Here is an 18,207-nt window from a genome sequence, read left to right as displayed (position 1 = left end):
AACATAGCGTATGATCCCACGGACAGCTGCCAAATGAAGATGAAGAGGAGTCTGAAGAAACTGGCTGACGTGCTTTACAACAAAAGAAATGTTTGGTCTAGTAATGGTGAGATAGACAAGACTACCCACCAACTTCCGGTATAAACTAGGATCAGCAAGTAAGTCACCCACCTCTTTGCGAAGCTTGACATTTAATTTCGTGGGAGTACCAACAGAAGTACCCTTTTGAAGGCCAGTTGTGGCCACCAAGTCACTAGCATACTTATGTTGATTGAGTGAAATACCTGAGGGACTACGATTCACCTCAAGACCAAGAAAATATGTGAGAGACCCAAGATCTTTCATATGAAAGGACTCTAAGAGATAAGTCTTGAGCTGAAGTAAAGCAGAATCGGAACCAGTAATCACAATATCATCAACATAAACCAAAAGAACAACAATACCCATGTTTGATTTTTGAAGAAACAATGAAGTGTCATACTTGCTCTGCTTGAATGAATATTCTAATAAAGTGGTGTGGAATTTATCAAACCAAACCCTTGGAGCTTGTTTGAGAACATAAAGAGAGTGACGAAACTTACACACGTGTGAAGTCGGAGAAGGAAACAAGTTTGGGGGTGGCTTCATATAAATATACTCTTTAAGATCCCCATGAACAAAAGCATTCTTGACATCCATTTGTTGTAGTGGCCAATCACTAGAAGCAGCAATAGCCAGAATCGTATGAACAATAGTCATCTTAGCCACAGGAGCAAAGGTCTCTTCATAATTGACACTATATTCCTGATTATTTTCAAGTGCAACAAGGTGATCTTTGTAACGATCCAGATTTCCATCAAATCGGACCTTGACTGAGTAAACCCATTTACAACCCAAAGGAACAATGGTGGGAGGACAAGGCTCACTGTCTAGGTGTGATTGGCCTCTAGAGTGGCAATTTCTTCCTGCATAGCTTGTTGCCAACAATCATGCTTGGCAGCATGTGAATAGGATGTGGGAATATCTAAATTGGACAATGCAGCAGTAAGAGCTGAAACATAATTGCCAGAACTTGAAGAGGGAAACCCATACCTATCCGAGGGTACGGACACTTGAGAAGAGCGACGTACCAAAGGCTCTGGAGGTGCTACAATTGACTGAATTTGGAGTGTGGTAGGATCAAATATCGGATGAGCTACCAGAAGATAGTGTGGGCAGGAGCGTCGCGTATACACAATACCTGATTTAAAACGAGAATTGACTTGATGGGATCCGAGAACTACTCCTCAAAGGAGGGGAGAATCACAGTCGAAGAGGAGGGTACAGAGGACATAGGAAAGAAATGTTAATTTTCAAAGAAAATAACATTCCTAGAAATGCGTGTACGATGTAATGTAGGATCCTAACAAAAAAAATCCCTTTTGACACACATTATATCCCAAGAATGCACATCAAACAGATTGAGCAGATAATTTATGTCCCTCACATTCACAACCAAAGGTACAGAGGTTATCGTAACTAGGGACTCCATGAGCAGGACTTGAGAAGGTAAACGATTAATCAAGTAAGTAGTGTTTTCAGAGCCTCAAGTCAGAACAAGGATGGAATAGAGGATTCTAGCAAGAGAGTACGTACCACATCTAGGAGATGACGATTTTCCATTCGGCTACTCCATCCTGTTGGGGAGTAGCAGGACATGAACGTTAATGAATAATACCTTTAGAAGCCAAAAATGCCTGAAACTTAGTAGACACGTATTCCCCACCAAAATTTGTGTGTAATGTCTTAATAGAAGCAGAAAATTGATTGTCAACATACGCTAAAAACTCAGTAAAGTACGAAAAACCTTTGATTTAGAGCGAAGAAAGTAGACCCAAGTAAATCTGCTATGATCATCAATGAAAGTTTCATAGCATTTAAATTTTTCATGTGAACTAACTGGGGAAGGTTCCCAAACATCACTATGGATAAGATCAAAGCACTGAGAAGCTCTACTAGCATGCAAAGGGAAGGGAAGAGTTTTGCTTTTACCAAGTTTGCAAGATGCATACTCCAGAGATAAAGAAGAACGTTCTTTATTACCAAGTAAACCAGAGTTCAATACATGAGATAAGATTTGAGTTTTGGGATGACCTAAACGACGATGCCACCCCATACTAAGATTTGAAACATTTTTACAAGCAAAAGACTTAATAAAAGAAACTGGAGAACGTGCTGGAACAGGCAAAACTAGTGGAAACAAGTGCCCCACTTTAGGTCCCTTTGCGATCGGCTCCCCTGTTACCTAATCCTGCACAACACAACCATTACTAGAAAAATTAACAGCACAATTGTTATCAACTAATTGACCAACAGAAATAAGATTCGTGGAAAGCTGAGGAGCAAGAAACATATCAGTGAACTTAGAAGAGGCATCTCCAACAGAAGCTATTGGCAAAGAACTGCCATTGGCAGTCTAAATAGCAGATTGACCAGCGTAGGGCCGAACATGACACAGTAGTGTAGTGGGATTATTCATCATGTGATTACAGGCACCCGAGTCCACATACCATAGTTGAGTAAAATTGTTACCTCAGAGCCCCATTGCTGATAATGCCGAAATTAGCATCTGTTGCACCATTTTGGGTGTGCAATAATTCGCTGTAGGAGGTGTAGGAACAAAGGAGCCACCTGAAAGAGCCAGGGGCCGCAAAAATCACTGCGGGGGGTACACTTACAGAAGTTTGTAATGCCTAGGCTTGACGATTCTGTGGGTGGATGCGACAGCCTTTGATAATGTGATCCTTCTTGCAATAAGAGCAGAATTTCTTGGAATAGTTAGCAGAGATATGCCCAAATTCTTTGCAGCAAAAGCACTGCAAGGTGCTAGAATGCGCTGGCGGTCCTTGTCGTTGAGCAGCATAAGCCATAGGGAAAAACCCTGAACTACCATGAGATTGTGCTAGTAACTTGAGTACTAAGCCGTTGTTCTTCACGAAGTAACTCACCAAAACAAACATCAAGTGAAGGAACAGGAGAGCGATTCAACAGAGACGAGCGAACAAATTCATAATCGGGGTGGAGTTTCATAAGAAATTGATCACAACGACTAGTCTCGTGAAGACGTTGAATAATGGGAAGAGAGGCAACAGGAACATCCGCAGTAACTAGATCAGAATATTCGTTCCAAATAGTCAGAAACCATGAATAATATTCTTGGATGGAACGATTGTAATGTTGAAACATGGCAATTGCATGCTCTAGCTGGAAACGACGGACACCATTATCTTGATGATATATAGTTTTTAAATAAGTCCACATGGATTGAGCGGTGCAATAAGGTCGCAAGTTGGGGACAATATGTGGCTCAATCGAGCCAAGAAGCCAAGACATAATCCGAGCATCAAACACAGCCCATGGAGGACAAGCCGCTGAATCCTTGGCACCAAGCACAGCCCATGAAAGACAAGCCGGATTGGGTGCACAATCCGTGCCATCAATATGACCCCAAAGATCTTTTCCCTTCGAAAAAAGTTCAAATTGAAAAGCCCACATAGAATAATTGTTGCCCGTAAATGTGGCACACACAGGTGCGGAGTCCATGCTAAATAAAGGAGAAAATCGAGAAGCCCAAAAAAAAACAGACTGCCAAAAGAAAAAGACCAACAGAAAATTTAGAAGCCCAAAAAATAAACAACGCAGGTACAAAGAAAACCAAGAACAACTTGCCTGCACTAAAAAATAAATCTTGAACCAAAAAAAACTGCTGTGCCGAGAATCACAAGGACAGAGAATCACTAGAAACAGCAACAGAGAGAACCAGGACCAACCTTCCTGCACTTAAAAGAATAAATCTTGAACCAAGAAACCTGCTGTGCCGAGAATCACAAGGACAGAAACCTGATGTGCCAAGAGAGTGAAGAACCAGAAACAGCAACAGAAAGCTGTTGCCTGCTTGGCGAGAATCACAAGGACAGAAGCCTGCTGTGCCGAGACAGAGAAGCACCAGGAACAGCAACAGAAAGATGTTGCCTGCACTAAAATAAATGGCAAACCAGAAAACCTGCTTTTCCGACAGCAACTCAGCCACAGAAGTACCGAAAGGACAGAGAACAAAAAAATTCCAGGAGAGAAAAAAAAAAAAAAAACCCACAACAGCCACGAAACCGAGAAGATAAAAAAATTCGAAGGGGTAAAAAAAACTTAGCAGTCGGCTGGCTCTGATACCATGTCAAAGTATTGTGTGAATGGCCGAATGATTTGGCCTTGAGTTCTGTATATTATATATAGACTTTACAAGAATGCTATACATGGAAAGTAAATCAGGTCTAGCATGATTCTAGCCCTATACATGTAAACTATAATCTGTCAAGCCCTATACATGTAAACTAAATATATGCTAACTGTATAAAATAATGAATTGAAAAATAAGGAAATAAATGTGGGCTGAAGTAAGGAAAGAAATCTTTTGCTTTGCTGTTTGCTGTTTCGTTGACAATTGTACCATCCAGGATCACACCAGAAGAATAGAACACTGGTTTAACTTCAGGAGGTAACCTAGGAGATCCAGTCATATGATCTGAGACTAGAATGAAAAATCCATTGTCTAGAAGAGGATAAAATGCATGCTAGAGCATAATTACTTGACTTCTCAAGAGTAGCGGGGAAAGATGATGGGAGACTGAGTTAACAGTCTAGAGTACTCCTTAGATATAATCATTTGGCCTTTATTAAGTCCCTCCATTGATGTTCGAGTAGTAACATGAGATTATCCCTCACCTCCCATGTACTGCACTGTGGCCTTGAAGATTCTTGTAAGTATGATTGAACTTTTGCAGCCACAATTAGTGCATGCATGGTCTCCACAATTTCCTCCTTGCCATTAAAGCTGTGATCTCCAAAATCATGACCAATACTACAACCAACACTAAGCGTACTATATCCTCCCTCGCCTCCGAACATCCTCCTTTACCTGCAGTACCATCACAACCACTGCTTCCAGTGTTGAATATTGATCTCCTGTGCTGATTTCCTGATTTAGATGCATTCTGTTTTGAAGGATTGCTCTCTTCAAAGACAAGAAAACCTCAATTAAAGAAGAAACTTCCAAGTTTTCAAGAAATTGAGTAGAATGGGCTCATATCCAGTTCCCCTATACGACTTAAAAAAACATCATGTTGCTTTATTATTTTTTAGACATCAGTATAAATAGGCTGTGAAACATATTCAATTCATCAAACGTCCCACATATCTCAAAATAAGTGTCTTCTAAACTCTTAGCCTCCTGCACCATCTTAAAATAGGATTGTATGCCTGATAAATCAGAGTAATATTGTTAATGCCTGAATACAGTACTCAATATTTTCACAAACCAATTTCAGAGACTTTGTCAACATAACATGATAACTAATCTATGTTTCCATGCTATTCCACAATATACTTTTAAACATTCCTCTTGCAATAAGTGGCATTGCCGCCCACAAAAATATAATGCCCTCCATTTAACTTAATTGGAATCATATGAAAGGATGCTTATAAGGGGGATTTACAGCAGTTCTAGAGCTTGTTAACTCGAGAGTCATTGGACAATTTCATTGTCACACAAACTCAGAAAATTTGCACCAAAACAGGCCAAAAAATTTTGCGCAACAGAAACACTAGATCATAAAGACCCAGCATTCACAGAAGCTCACTGTAGCCTAGAGCAACCAACTAGAAACTTAGAGCAATCCAAGTAAACAACCAACAATTTACTGCAACAAGCCTAACAGTAAAGCACAGAAAAGCTTCAAGAACCACAACTGAACACATCTAGCCTTTTTAATAGCTACTAGGAACCAATAGAAAAACCAACAGTCGGAACCTTTCTAACATCAAATCACCTCCAGAGAAATAAACAATCCAATAGGAGTCTGCAGTCCTGAAAATGACAGGAAAGAGGAGCTAGGTAAGTTTGCTCATATCATAGAAATTAGGGTTTATGGCCTTCTTTGGGCTTCAAACCCTCAAAATAACGTCTTTGCCTTACTCTAGAATGAAACATATATTTTAGGAACCATTTTTCCCTTCTAACTCTACCGGGCTGTTGTCAGCACCTGCTCCTCTAGTTGTCTTGGGTTCTGGCAGATCAATCTCTAGCTTCTATTGATGATTGTTTGATGAGGAAAGATTGCTGAAGAAGGAGGAGGAGGAGAAGAATAATGAAACACTAGGGCTCTGATACCATGTAGAGAATGTTAGATATGTTTCTAGAGAGAAAGACAGATAGAGATGCCTGTGAAAAGGGAGGGAGATACTCCTTAATGGTTTCTCCTCTCACAAGTGGTTGGTATTAATTATCCAGAATGGAAGAAGGGCTAAAATCCCAAGTGGATCTTCAATCTTGTGAGCTAATGACTAGAAACTTGAAAAGGAAATGTCAAATAATAATTGGTAGGATCAAAATGATGCCAAAGCATTTAACACTGTTGGGTTTATGTCTTATTTAAAGAAGTTCAGAGGGACTTGTAAATTTTTCAATTTTTGTTTCCATATATATATATATATTAAAATACATGAAGCATCATCTCAGTTGCAAGGATCATTTATCTTATCTGCAGACACTGAAAAATTTGTTGGTTGATGGAAGCATGTGAAATACTAACTTGATAAAATAGAACCTGTAGCATTTTATTGGGTTGCAGTAATCTGTGAGAGCACTAGTCCTCAATATTTCATGCTTCTGTGTTATGGGTGAAAGAAAGAGATACCGTGTTTTTTGAGCTGTCATAGCCTTTGGTTTTGCCTATATTGAGCTTAGCTCAAATTAACTCAAAATGCCCTTCTATCGATTGAATCAATTAAATGAATTTTTTTAATCCATCATTGTCTACACAGATCATGTTTTCTATTTTGTTACTGGCCAATATCTCTTTTGTAGATTGAGAATCGTTATTCATCTAAATCAACAAATTTCACCATTCACTTTCTAACTTTAATATCTTCATTTCTTTGAGTTCTTGTCTGGTTTGCATTGAACATTATTATTGTAACTTCTTTCCTTTAGTTGATCACCATATGAGCATTTATTTTTCAATTTAGGTGGTGAATTGTGTAATCTGAATGTCATGTTATTATTTGGAGGTAATGCACAAGCTTGCTAATTGATTATTGCAAACACTCAACTCATATCTGAGAACTAGTATTAAGTAAGGGGGTGTTGAAGCATTTTTCGATTGTCAGATATTGAAAACATACAAATTTATGTTGATAAAATTTGATTTTGAGTTCCAGATAATTCTTTACCATTAGTTGTTCATGCCCTCATATTCATAGTTTGTAATTGTGTATCTGTTTGCAAAATGCAATAAGACTGAAGTGAGCAACTTTAGACAAATCCTGCAACATTGATCTAATACCAGGATCTATAGAAGACTTCCTATCTGTTAGGCAGGCTAGTTATGGCTAGTCAAAGATGATTAAACTTACCCACAGCCTAAAACGCCCTTTGGGCTGTTGGTTGCTGGATTGAAAGGCTTGAATCCTGTCCCTCACTATGGAGGATGCAGCTATGTGTGTAAACCACAAGAACAGTGTCTAAACTTAGGCAGCATTTTTTCTAAGACAAGATAAACCTACCCAATATATCTCCCATTCTCTTAATTTCTCATTTTCTCTCTCCATTAATTTTGTGCAATGTTTTTTGGTCAGTAATAGGACATGAATGCTTATATATTTCATTTTTATGGTCTTTGCATCGACTCTGGCAAGATATGTTTCCAGACCTACGCGCTCAATTTGCTGAGATTTTGGGGTACTTAGATATGATGACAGTCAAAAATGATAGAGGGGGAATTTTGGGCAGTAAGTTCTTTTATTTTACTTCTCACTGGGCTAAATAAATTTGGAAATGTTTTCTGAATCTACTCATGCCTGCAGCATCTAAATGTCTACTATTTTCTGTGTCGTTTCTTAATATTGTTTGAGAATTAAATGTTTTCATTTGTATACTTTCACATGTATCAAAGGAAAGCCCTGCCATCACTGGTGGATACCTTTTCCTTTTGTAGCACGGACTTCATTTTGTGGACTCCTTAAATGCATAATTAATCTCAAAGATGTATGGTAAACACTTTGGACACCAACATTTTGCAGATGCTTTCAAAATATTTGTTCCCTTCATTAATTTAGCAGTCAATAATTGTAATTTATTCTAGATCACGTTTCCTCGCGAATAACTATATAGATTTTGTACACAAACGCACTATATTATGCTCATTGAGCCCCTACACAATCAATAAATGTTCCTATCATTATCTGGTCTGGGAAATAAAAAAAGATGAAACATGAAAGCCAGTTCCCTCTTTTCCCACGTGTATGCTCAATTTTTTCTTGGATTTATGTGATAATCTTTTCAATTTGAAGTTTTTACTGCTTTGCGATGTGGACTCCCTTCCAAATCTTAATTTAGCCAATATTTTAATTTTAGAAGAATTTAGGCGATTGATAGATTGCAATATTTTATTTTGCCCCTCATGTTTTCTTGGTAATAACATAAAACAGTGCATTACTATCATATTTAAATTTGTAATAATGGGCTTGAAATCTGACAGTTTAAACAATATTATCTCATTCTTGATTAATGGTCATATTCATTGAATTTGACTCTTCATGGTAGTGTCTGAAGCCATAATATTTTTCTAATAATGGTTCGATGAATTTATAGCTGATGTCATCATACCAAGAAACTATGCCTCAATAATGTGATTACTATTTTTACCTGAGGCATCCATAGCTTACCATATATATAGTTTAAAATACATTACATGTATTATAGTGGGACAAATCATTGCCCCTCTCTGTCACAGTTCTGCAAGATCCTTGTACCTAGAATGTCAATATCTATGTAAAACAATGGGAAAAGCAGATTCTTGTACCTTCATATATGTGGACAACCTGTTGGAGACGTGTTTGTGTCATAGCAGCATGTGTGCAACTTATTAGCTCCTTTTTTCTGCTGTACTGATGCATCCCTGATGCTGAAATGAAGGTACCAAATAATGGCCTCAGTAGGCTGTTTCTCCCTTTTATAGAAAGCTCATTTTTTCCTGTTTTCTTGTTCACATAAAATTTAGCCATCAAATGTCTGTATTTGCTTCCCGATTTCAGTCTATTCTATTGTTTCCTGTCTTTTTAAATTTTTTGGTGCTTTACTTATCAGAAAATGAAACATTTTTAAAAAATATATATTTCTAAAGTTTGACTAGATTGCACTGTGTTTTGCCAAATCTTTATTGTTTGTTGGAACCATTTCTTCTTTGTTTGTTTTTTTTTACAAAAAAGAGGTATTAATAGAAATAGATTTTACAACAGGATCTACGACATGTATTAAACTTATCTGGGAGACAACTTGTTACTAAAAAGCATGATGGATTCTAGTTGGTTTGTAACCTATTCTTAGAATTACTTACAGATCACTTTAATAATTTGGATGCATATACAAATAATTGTACAAATCTTTACTTTCATATGTATGTTGTGAATTTGTATCCCATAAAAAATGTCATTCCATAAATTTGCTACCTAATTGACTCTACTATCTCTGTCTATGTATACTTGTACTTATTTTGTGTTGCACTGTTTCTTGAACAATACGTATAAAGGTTTCAAGAGGAAAGTAATCATATATTATATTGTAATTTTTGAAGTTGTTGTGAATTTTCATGCAAGCCCAACCAAAACATCTTCTGAACCACCTAACTTTCAGAAGTCAAATTTAGGTGTTGAGAATTAATCTTTCAGGTGCGTTTTCTATCAACTAAAGAATTCTATAATCCTTACTGTCCACTTTTCAAACTTAATATTAGTTTATGATTGAGAAATAGGATATATGTTTGAAAGCAAAGGTTGGTCCAGGAAACTGGGAAAGTTTGGTGATCTCTTCTATTGCTATTAAATATCATTGACCTCCCTCAGGCTGCCCAAATATTGCTGAGTTCCGCTGAAGTTTTGATAATCTCTTTTGAGTGTGAAAGTGTAGTTTATCTGAAAGGAAACAGTTTCCCCAGAGTATATGGTTGTTAATGAATAAATTTTGTAGACTAGGGGTTTGAATAGCTTAGTTTGTAAAAAAGCTTGAAAAGGCAGATAAATAATTCAGTTATATTTTCTGATTTTAATTTCTTTTTTCCAGAACCCAATGGAATTTTTTTATTTGCCCTCAATGTTTATAGTGCGTGGTTCGTTTTATTTAGTGGACTTGTAGTTCTATGTAGATGTTGTTCTTGCGTAACATATTTGTACATATAAAATATTTGCTGTGACATTTCGTATATTTGAAGGGGTATTTTTTTTCACAGTTTCGTTATTATTTTTTTTTCAAGAATGGTAAGAGAATATATTATCTTGGGAAAACTAATAAGAGTACAATGAAAAGAACAACCTAAGGACCAAGCCAAAGGCTAAAACGACAGCATTACAACAGCAAAACAAAAGACCTTTCTAGCATCTGCTGATAATAGCTTGAATCTCCTTATGAACTTTACAGATTATAGCTTCAGGATTGGATGCTATTTGATCATAGACAAGAGATTTCCTTGATTTCCAAATCTGATATACAGGAGCAGTCCAAACCAATCTCCATATGTCATTTATCCTTTTCTTTCCAAACAAAGAAATCCATTCTAATTCGTCACTCCAAGATCTGCGTTCTCTATTGAGATTAAACATTGTAAAAATCCTGGTATAGATTTTCTTTGATGCTTCAAAACTGAAAAAAAAGGTGATCCCTCTCTTTCTCTGCATTATTGCATATTCTGCAAACTGAATTATTAACAACAAGCTGTTTCTTCAATTTATAAAGAGTATTGAGTCTCTTTAAGATAGCCAACCAAGTGATAAGGAGAATTTTTATATATTTAAAAAAATTGTTCCTTGATTATTAATAAATGCATGACATTTCTGTCACTCTTGGTTATGTGTTTGAGATTTGACCACCTTTTCCCTGATTTTTTTTTTTTTTGTCTTTTGTGGCATTTATTATACCTGGTTGTACAAAACCAGGCCCTAGAATTCCCTTATTTTAGTGTCAAATTATTAGTTTTGAAAAATTGAATTGCTAGTGTAACCAGAGTTAAAAACAGCATTTTCTCAAGGGTTCCTGTGCCCCTTTTCCATGTATTAGACTTCTATGATCCCATGGTTTTTGTTTCTTTTGAATACCTGATTTGACAAATTTCTTCTTTGTATACAGATACTGCATGCAAACATTTGCAAGTGGAGGGGTTCCAAAAGTGTAATACGATGGTTTTCTGAAGCATGCTCATGGATTAATAAGATAGTTCATCAGGATTTCATGCATAAATATACGACGAGTAACTACTGACTTAAATCTCATGATCAATCAAGAAAATCTAGATTCTAGTTCTGTGCATTCTGTGAGTTCCACCATATTTCCCTGAAATACAAGGATGCAGTCTTCTTCTAAAGCACAGCAAGTTAATAATGCTAAAATGAAAGTAAAATTTCTTTCTTCTGATGAAGTCATCAACTTAACATCTGGAACCAAAGGAGTAATGCAGGTTTCAACCCGTCGTTCAGGATCTTCAAATGATCCATCTGGTTCATTGCCTTCTACTTCCAAGAAGAAAAATATGGTGCCAAAACCTGTCTCTCCAAGGTGTTTCTCATCGATACAGAATACAAATCTCACAGTACTTCCAGGGGGTCTGAAACATCATGCACTTTGCAATATGCAGTCATGTACGGCCCCTCAACGACAGCCTGTTCTAAAGTCAACATCAATAAATGATGTGGAAACCAATCTGAGTGCCCCTTCTAAGCAGCGATCTGCACCAGAAAGATTAACAAACACTACAGAAGCAGAAGATAGACCTAGAAAACGAGCTGCTCCCGCTATAAATGCTAAGCCAAGTTATCAATCTACATTGGAAAGATTAACAGACACTGTAGCAGAAGAATATAGTCCTCAAAATTCAATTGCTTCTGCTGTAAATACTAAGCCTAGTTCATGCTTTGTAGTTCCTCGGATCAACACAAGATATTCTGGTTCCTTGAAAGATGAAACCCCGAACAAAGGCCTGAGAGCCCCTTCTAAGCAATCTGCACCAGAAAGATTAACAAACACTACAGGAGCAGAAGATAGACCTGGAAAACGAGGTGCTCCTGCTGTAAATGCTAAGTCAAGTTATCAATCTACATTAGAAAACTTAACAGACACTGTAGCAGCAGAAGATAATCCTCAAAATTCAGTTGCTTCTGCTGTAAATACTAATCCTAGTTCATGCTTTGTAGTTCCTCAGACCAATACGAGATACTCTGGTTCCTTGCAAGATGAAAACTCAAGCAATGGCGTTGATGGTGGGTTTAACCAGGTAGCAAAGTTGGGACTGAAGGAGAAAAAAGGTAAATTTAGCTCATCTCTGTCTGCATCACTGATGTTATGTGTTACTATTACTATGCCACTGTTACTGTACTATTAAATTTTAGCCTACTATATTGTAAATACAGTTCTGTTGTTGCTGCAATGGGTTGCTGATATGTGCTTTTTTATATTTTCAGGAAAAGTTGTGTCAGATCCCCAAGAAGGAATTAGCTTCCAAGCTGATTCGGTAGAGGCTGTAATTCCTTCAAAGGAACTTGAAGCTTCATGGACAACACATTCTGATTTCTTGAAAGATGAAAACCCAAACAATGGCATTCGTGGGTTTAATCAGGAAGCAAAGTTGGGACTGAAGGAGAAAAAAGGTAAATTTAGCCCCCCTCTGTGTGCATCACTGATGTTATGTGTTACTGTTAATATGCCAATGTTACTGTATTATTAAATTGCTGCAATGGGTTGCTTGCATGTGCCTTTTCATATTTTCAGGAAAAGAAGTTGTGTCAGCTCCCCAAGAAGGAATTAGCTTCCGAGCTGATCCTGTAGAGGTTGTAATGCCTTTGAAGGAACTTGAAGCTTCAAGTACTAGATATTGTGGTCCCTTGAAAGGTGAAAACCCAAACAATGGCATTGACCACAATGCAAAGTTAGGTCTGAACGAGAATAAAGGTAAATTTAGCCCATCTCTGTGTGCATCATGTTATGTGTTACTTTTACTATGCCACTGTTACTGTATTATTAAATTTTAGCCTACTATATTGTAAATACAGTACTGTTGTCGCTGCAATGGGTTGCTTATATGAGTGTTTTTTATATTTTCAGGAAAAATAGTGATGACAGCTCCCCAAGAAGGAATTAGATTCCGAACTGATCCTGTCGAGGTTGTGATGCCTTTGAAGGAACTTGCAGCTTTGAGTAGGAGGGAATGCCTGGCCCATGTATCAGAGAGTATATCCTTTGTGGCTACGAAGCCTCCTTCAGCTAGCAGTTCAGGTGAGAGAATATATTTGATCAGATGTCAACTTGACAGTTTGTGACATAAAGTTTTATATTTTGGATTCCCTTTTGCTTTCTCATTGCTTCTCATTGATTAAAATGAATCAGATATTGAATATGACTTGTTTCCCATGTTAGTTAAATTGGAAAAGGAATAGTGTTTTTGGACTGGCTAGGTGAGGTGGGCTGTCATTATGTTGGATTTGAAAGCATAGCCTGTCTGTTTGGGTGATTATGCAGAAAGCCCATGGGGAGAGGGGGGTGGAGGAGAGAAAATGAAAAAACAATAGTGCTTGTTTTGATAAAGTTCTGTCTATGCTTTCTGCAAAAGATGAATGAATATTTTGAGGAATTTTATGGTTGGGGACTTATATTTCTGTGATGTTATTGTGCATCTGCAGAAAAAAGAAGAAGCTATTCTTGCCTTTCAAAAAGAAATCCAATAGGAAAATGCCACAGATTGATGATTTTTATCCTGAATAGTGAATAATAGCATTCTTCAAACCTGATCCTAGAAAAATAGTCATTGTTCAGGTTTTCATGTTACTATAATTTCATGTTGTTTTCTATCAGTTAGGCTGACGTTATGACACGATGTTTATATCATCTGGGTTTTAACTGTTATAATGCATCACCATTGTGTTACTAATTTGTGTATTCATGCTCTTGTCTAGGTGGCAACTTTTGTAGTGGCACTTGTCCGAGTAACATTGAGGCGAGTAACATTGAGGTTCAAGAAAGAACTCTACAAAATATTTCACCTAACTTACGGGAAAATCGTCAGAATGGTCCAGCAGCAGAAGTTATTTGGAAGTGAGTGTGCTGCCCATTCATGCTGTGATTTTCTTGACTTTTTGATGGAAAGGTGCAGCAATATGTAGGGGTTGAGAAGTATACTGAGAACAAGGTTATTCTTCACAATTACTGAATTCATTTGAGAGCTCAGCCTATCAAAATCAAATGCTCCCTTCACTTTGACAATTAGCAGCACGTGTACGTGCACACACCATTAGTTTAACTATTATTATTTGATTATGTTTCATGGCTCTTGACCTAGAAATTTTCATTCATCAGATTCTTGAACCAAGTGACAAATGGACAAAACAATTGTCTGTAGTTTACCAAATCCTTAAATTGTGGAACAAATGGACAAAACATAGTGCCCCTAGTGCCTATAACTTAAACTCACTAGTAATTAGGAGAAGAAGTTTGAAGCAAAACCACTATGTTTTGTCCATTTATTCCACCATTCAAGGATTTGATAAACTACAGAAAAATTTTTTTGTCCATTTGCTCCTTAGTTCAAGAATTTGATAAACTGTATCCCAGTGATTTTATTCAAGTGAGAATTTCTAGGCCAAGAGCCATGAAACATAATTGAATAATAATATTGTCGTTTATGGATTCAGGTGAGAATAATGGATTCAGGTGAGCCTGTACAAGGATTGTTTGAATAATGGGTTAGTCGATTATGTTTCATGGCTAAAGCAACAACATTTTTCTAGCATTTCCCGAATGCCCCACAATAGTGTTGCATACAGGTTGTTGCTTGAGCGTAGGCAGAGGAAAATATTGTGGGGCATCCAGGACAAAGCTGAATCTCATCAATTCCACCCGAAACTGAGCATAGAGGTTATAATTTGTTTTACTTGACAATGTTCTATTGAGAAACTTTAACTCATGACATGGAGATGAGAGGGATGATATATTGGTGTTGAATCATTGAGTCATGTCTTTATCCAGTGCTGCATGACTGCAAGTTCAATGTCATATCTCTGGAAATAACCACAATCTACAGAAAATTCAGGGTACCTTGAGCAAAATCAAAACATATTTGGGGACATCGAACCAGCTAAATAAAATACCCAACCCTCTCCCCCTTTTTTCTGTCCGTGTGAAGAAAAAGGTTTGGGGGGGGGGGGGTTAGATTTGAACGTTGAATAGCATTTAGTTTACTACCCAAATGTTCTTCCCACCACTCCTTTAATTGGTATGGCCTTTGTTCAACCCACTTTTAATGGTCAGGTTTTCTTAATGCTTGGAAACTGTAGCTGCTTTGATTAATGTTTAATTTCCTGACCCTTATGCTAAATCCTAAAGAATTAAGGTCACATTTGATTGATGGAATGTCTATTCCTAGGAATAGAAGAGTGAAGTAAGATGAAAATGTAATAAAAATTGTGTAGGGATATTATAATTTAGAAAAAACTCACTTGTAAAAGCTTGTGTTTTTCCATCTGCATGGAATAGGATAGGAGTAGACATTCCTAAGATGAAATTTGGTAATAGCAATTCCTTATCTATTCCATGTTATAAATTCATACAAATTTTTGCTTTGTCACTTGCTTTGAGATGATGAGGCATCTGCTGTAAGTTATCAAATTCTTGTATCATGACCATTTTATTTCTGGGAATAGGTATTCTGCAAACAGTAGTATAAGGGATGAAACTTATTTCAAAACTCTTGCATCCTATTGCAATAACATGATTTTTTTCTGTGGTTTTATTTATTTATTTGTTTATTGCCAGGTGGGAATGAGAATTTTGTATTATTGATGTTTAAAATTTATTTCTTTTCAATCTGAGACTGTTGATATTGAAAACACCATAAAACTTATCAATATCATTGTTGCTAATTATTAGTTTCAATAGCTTAATTTAGAAAATTGAAAGGAATAATGTAAGATTGAATTTGTAATCTGGTCATTTATCTCTGTAGGGGCAGCTTTGAGGTTCTTGGTCCCAATGTTAATGTTGGATTGTGTGAAGGGTTCATTGCTCATCCTCCTGCCAAAGTTTCTCGTAAAGCCTATGAATTTTCAAAACAGATTGCTGGTGTTCTACTGTTCAAGCTGCATCCACGATGTGATTTCTGGCCAGAAATCTTTCAGATAGAATGCCCTGACAAAAATGATATTGCGTTGTATTTTTATCCTGGAAATTTTGAGAGGTTTGCCTGGCTCATTTTGTTTGTACTTGGCTTCATTTCTTATGTATTTCAAGAATCCTTTTGTTAGTCTCAAGGTGCTCTTTTGGCTGTAGGTCCAGGAGAAAGTACTCTCTCCTTCTAAAGTTCATAGAGAACCAAGATTTGGTTTTGAGGAGTTGCATGGGATGTGTGGAGTTACTGGTTTGTGCATCTAGATGCTTGCATGAGGATTCCCAAAGTGAGCTTGTGAATCTTGTTTCTACTTTCTTACCATCAGATTTTGCTGACAACCAAGATTCAAATTCCACACCCCCCCCCCAACCCACCACCCCCCCCCCCCCCCCCCGGCGCCCTTTTTTTTTTTTCGGTTTCATTGGAGACTCACATTTAGCTTGGGCTACATAAAAAGAGGTAGTCCATCTCCCTTCTCCCCTTCCCATGATTCGACATCATGGAAGTCCCAAACCCTAACCACAAGGATGTCCCTAAGGGGACCAAGGTTCCCTTTTTTATCCTCCTTAAAATTGAACCTGCAATTAACTCTGGATTGTGTTTCAGTTTTTAGATGTTTTGGTGGCCTAGGAATTATTGGGATGATAACAAATTATTGAGAGTTATCAGCATAGTGCTAATGCAAAGATGTCCAAGGAGAAATGGTTTTCTAGCATTTGAAGAATTCCAATTGCATGTTTCAGCCACATGCCATTTACTACTGTTGGTTTAAAACTTCAAACTAAAATATAATATCTCATGACCCCTGTTGTTTTTATGCATGCCATTTCCCCATTCTTATTTCAATCAATCTGAATCTCAGCCCATATGGTTAGCAACCTGAACTTTTCCATTTTTCATATTTTCCAAAGTTATGCTTCAATCATTTTAATTATAGTTCCATCTGTTTCATTAATGTAAGTTATCAACTTGTTTTGTGCCACATCATTCATGGTACCAAATCTATGTCATCATCCATACTGTTGCTGAATGTCAGACAATTTGCAAGCCCTCTGTGCATGTGATTTGATATTTGATGTTTTTAATGTTGCAACAGAACTAGATGGCAGCTTCTTCATGTGGGGAGTTTACCGAAGTTTGAAGGACAGTACACAAACTTAAGGTCCATGATCAGCCTCTGAGACACCCTAGTCAAGGCTCATGCCAGCCGTCCTTGTAATGAACAGAACATTTCAGCGGGGGAAAAAACCACGGGAACCAACATTAATCAGCCCAATGGTTCTACTTTTCTGAGATAATTGGAGAATGGCAGAATAACTTTGGACGTCTGAGAAAATCATGGTTGATGCCCATACTGCCATCATTGAATTTCGTTCTTGTGGACTTCAATTCTCTTCCCCAATGATCAAAGATCATTTTTTGGTTAAAATTGCTCATGATTCTTATTAAAAAAAAAAAAAAAACCATGTGAGAATCAGTTAGATCATGGAGTTGAAGTGTGTGTATGTCTCTCTCTCTGCCAACCTTTAAGGTGCCTTTTGAGTCGGTACAATGGCACATGCCTTCATTCTCTGTGCATGAGGGTGATCTTTCTTCAAATAGTAGAACTATAGCAAACCATTGTGCAAATTGCAAAATTCTTCTTGTAACAAGTGTTGGAACAGATTTACGGCCAATGTATCTGTTCTGGCTGTTGACAATAGGCGGATTTATATGTAGACCTGAGTGTGGGCTATAGGCCTATAGCCCCACTTAAAAACCAAAAAATCCTTTTATATATGTATATATTTGGAGATCCCTTTTCTGGAAATCACTTGTTTGGATTGCATTTCATAGAATGAATGGAGAGAAGGAAGAGAAAAGGATGAAGTGAAAACACCCATTTTCAAACCTCAGAAAATGGAGTTTTGGGGAAAAAAATTCATGTCAAATGTCTTTCTTAAAATGTCAACAATTTCCTATTGAACAAAAAGATAGAAAAGTAATGTAAAGGGTT

General features: G+C 37.1%; 1 protein-coding gene across 7 annotated transcripts in view; it reads left to right on the top strand.

Moving 5' to 3' along the window:
- Positions 1-18,021, top strand: part of LOC131154482 (uncharacterized) — a 48,346-nt gene extending 30,325 nt beyond the window's left edge. Inside the window, exons 2-10 of one of the 7 annotated variants that reach the window (XM_058107287.1) lie at positions 11,189-12,114; positions 12,250-12,360; positions 12,517-12,702; positions 12,824-13,003; positions 13,157-13,327; positions 14,005-14,143; positions 16,050-16,280; positions 16,373-16,497; positions 17,308-18,021. In XM_058107287.1, the coding sequence (XP_057963270.1) occupies positions 11,406-12,114; positions 12,250-12,360; positions 12,517-12,702; positions 12,824-13,003; positions 13,157-13,327; positions 14,005-14,143; positions 16,050-16,280; positions 16,373-16,497; positions 17,308-17,372 (1,917 nt within the window). In that variant the 5' untranslated portion in view covers positions 11,189-11,405 and the 3' untranslated portion in view covers positions 17,373-18,021. Of the gene's footprint in view, positions 1-11,188; positions 12,361-12,516; positions 12,703-12,823; positions 13,004-13,156; positions 13,328-14,004; positions 14,238-16,049; positions 16,281-16,372; positions 16,498-17,307 lie in introns of those variants that run through there. The other 6 variants (XM_058107288.1, XM_058107283.1, XM_058107282.1 and 3 more) reach the window with 6 other exon arrangements.
- The last annotated feature ends 186 nt before the right edge of the window (positions 18,022-18,207 follow it).

The sequence above is a fragment of the Malania oleifera genome, chromosome 4, assembly GCF_029873635.1.
Source record: "Malania oleifera isolate guangnan ecotype guangnan chromosome 4, ASM2987363v1, whole genome shotgun sequence".
Taxonomy (NCBI): Eukaryota; Viridiplantae; Streptophyta; class Magnoliopsida; order Santalales; family Ximeniaceae; genus Malania; species Malania oleifera.
The sequence above is the reverse complement of the archived record's forward strand: the minus strand, read 5'-3'. Positions and strand labels throughout refer to the sequence as shown.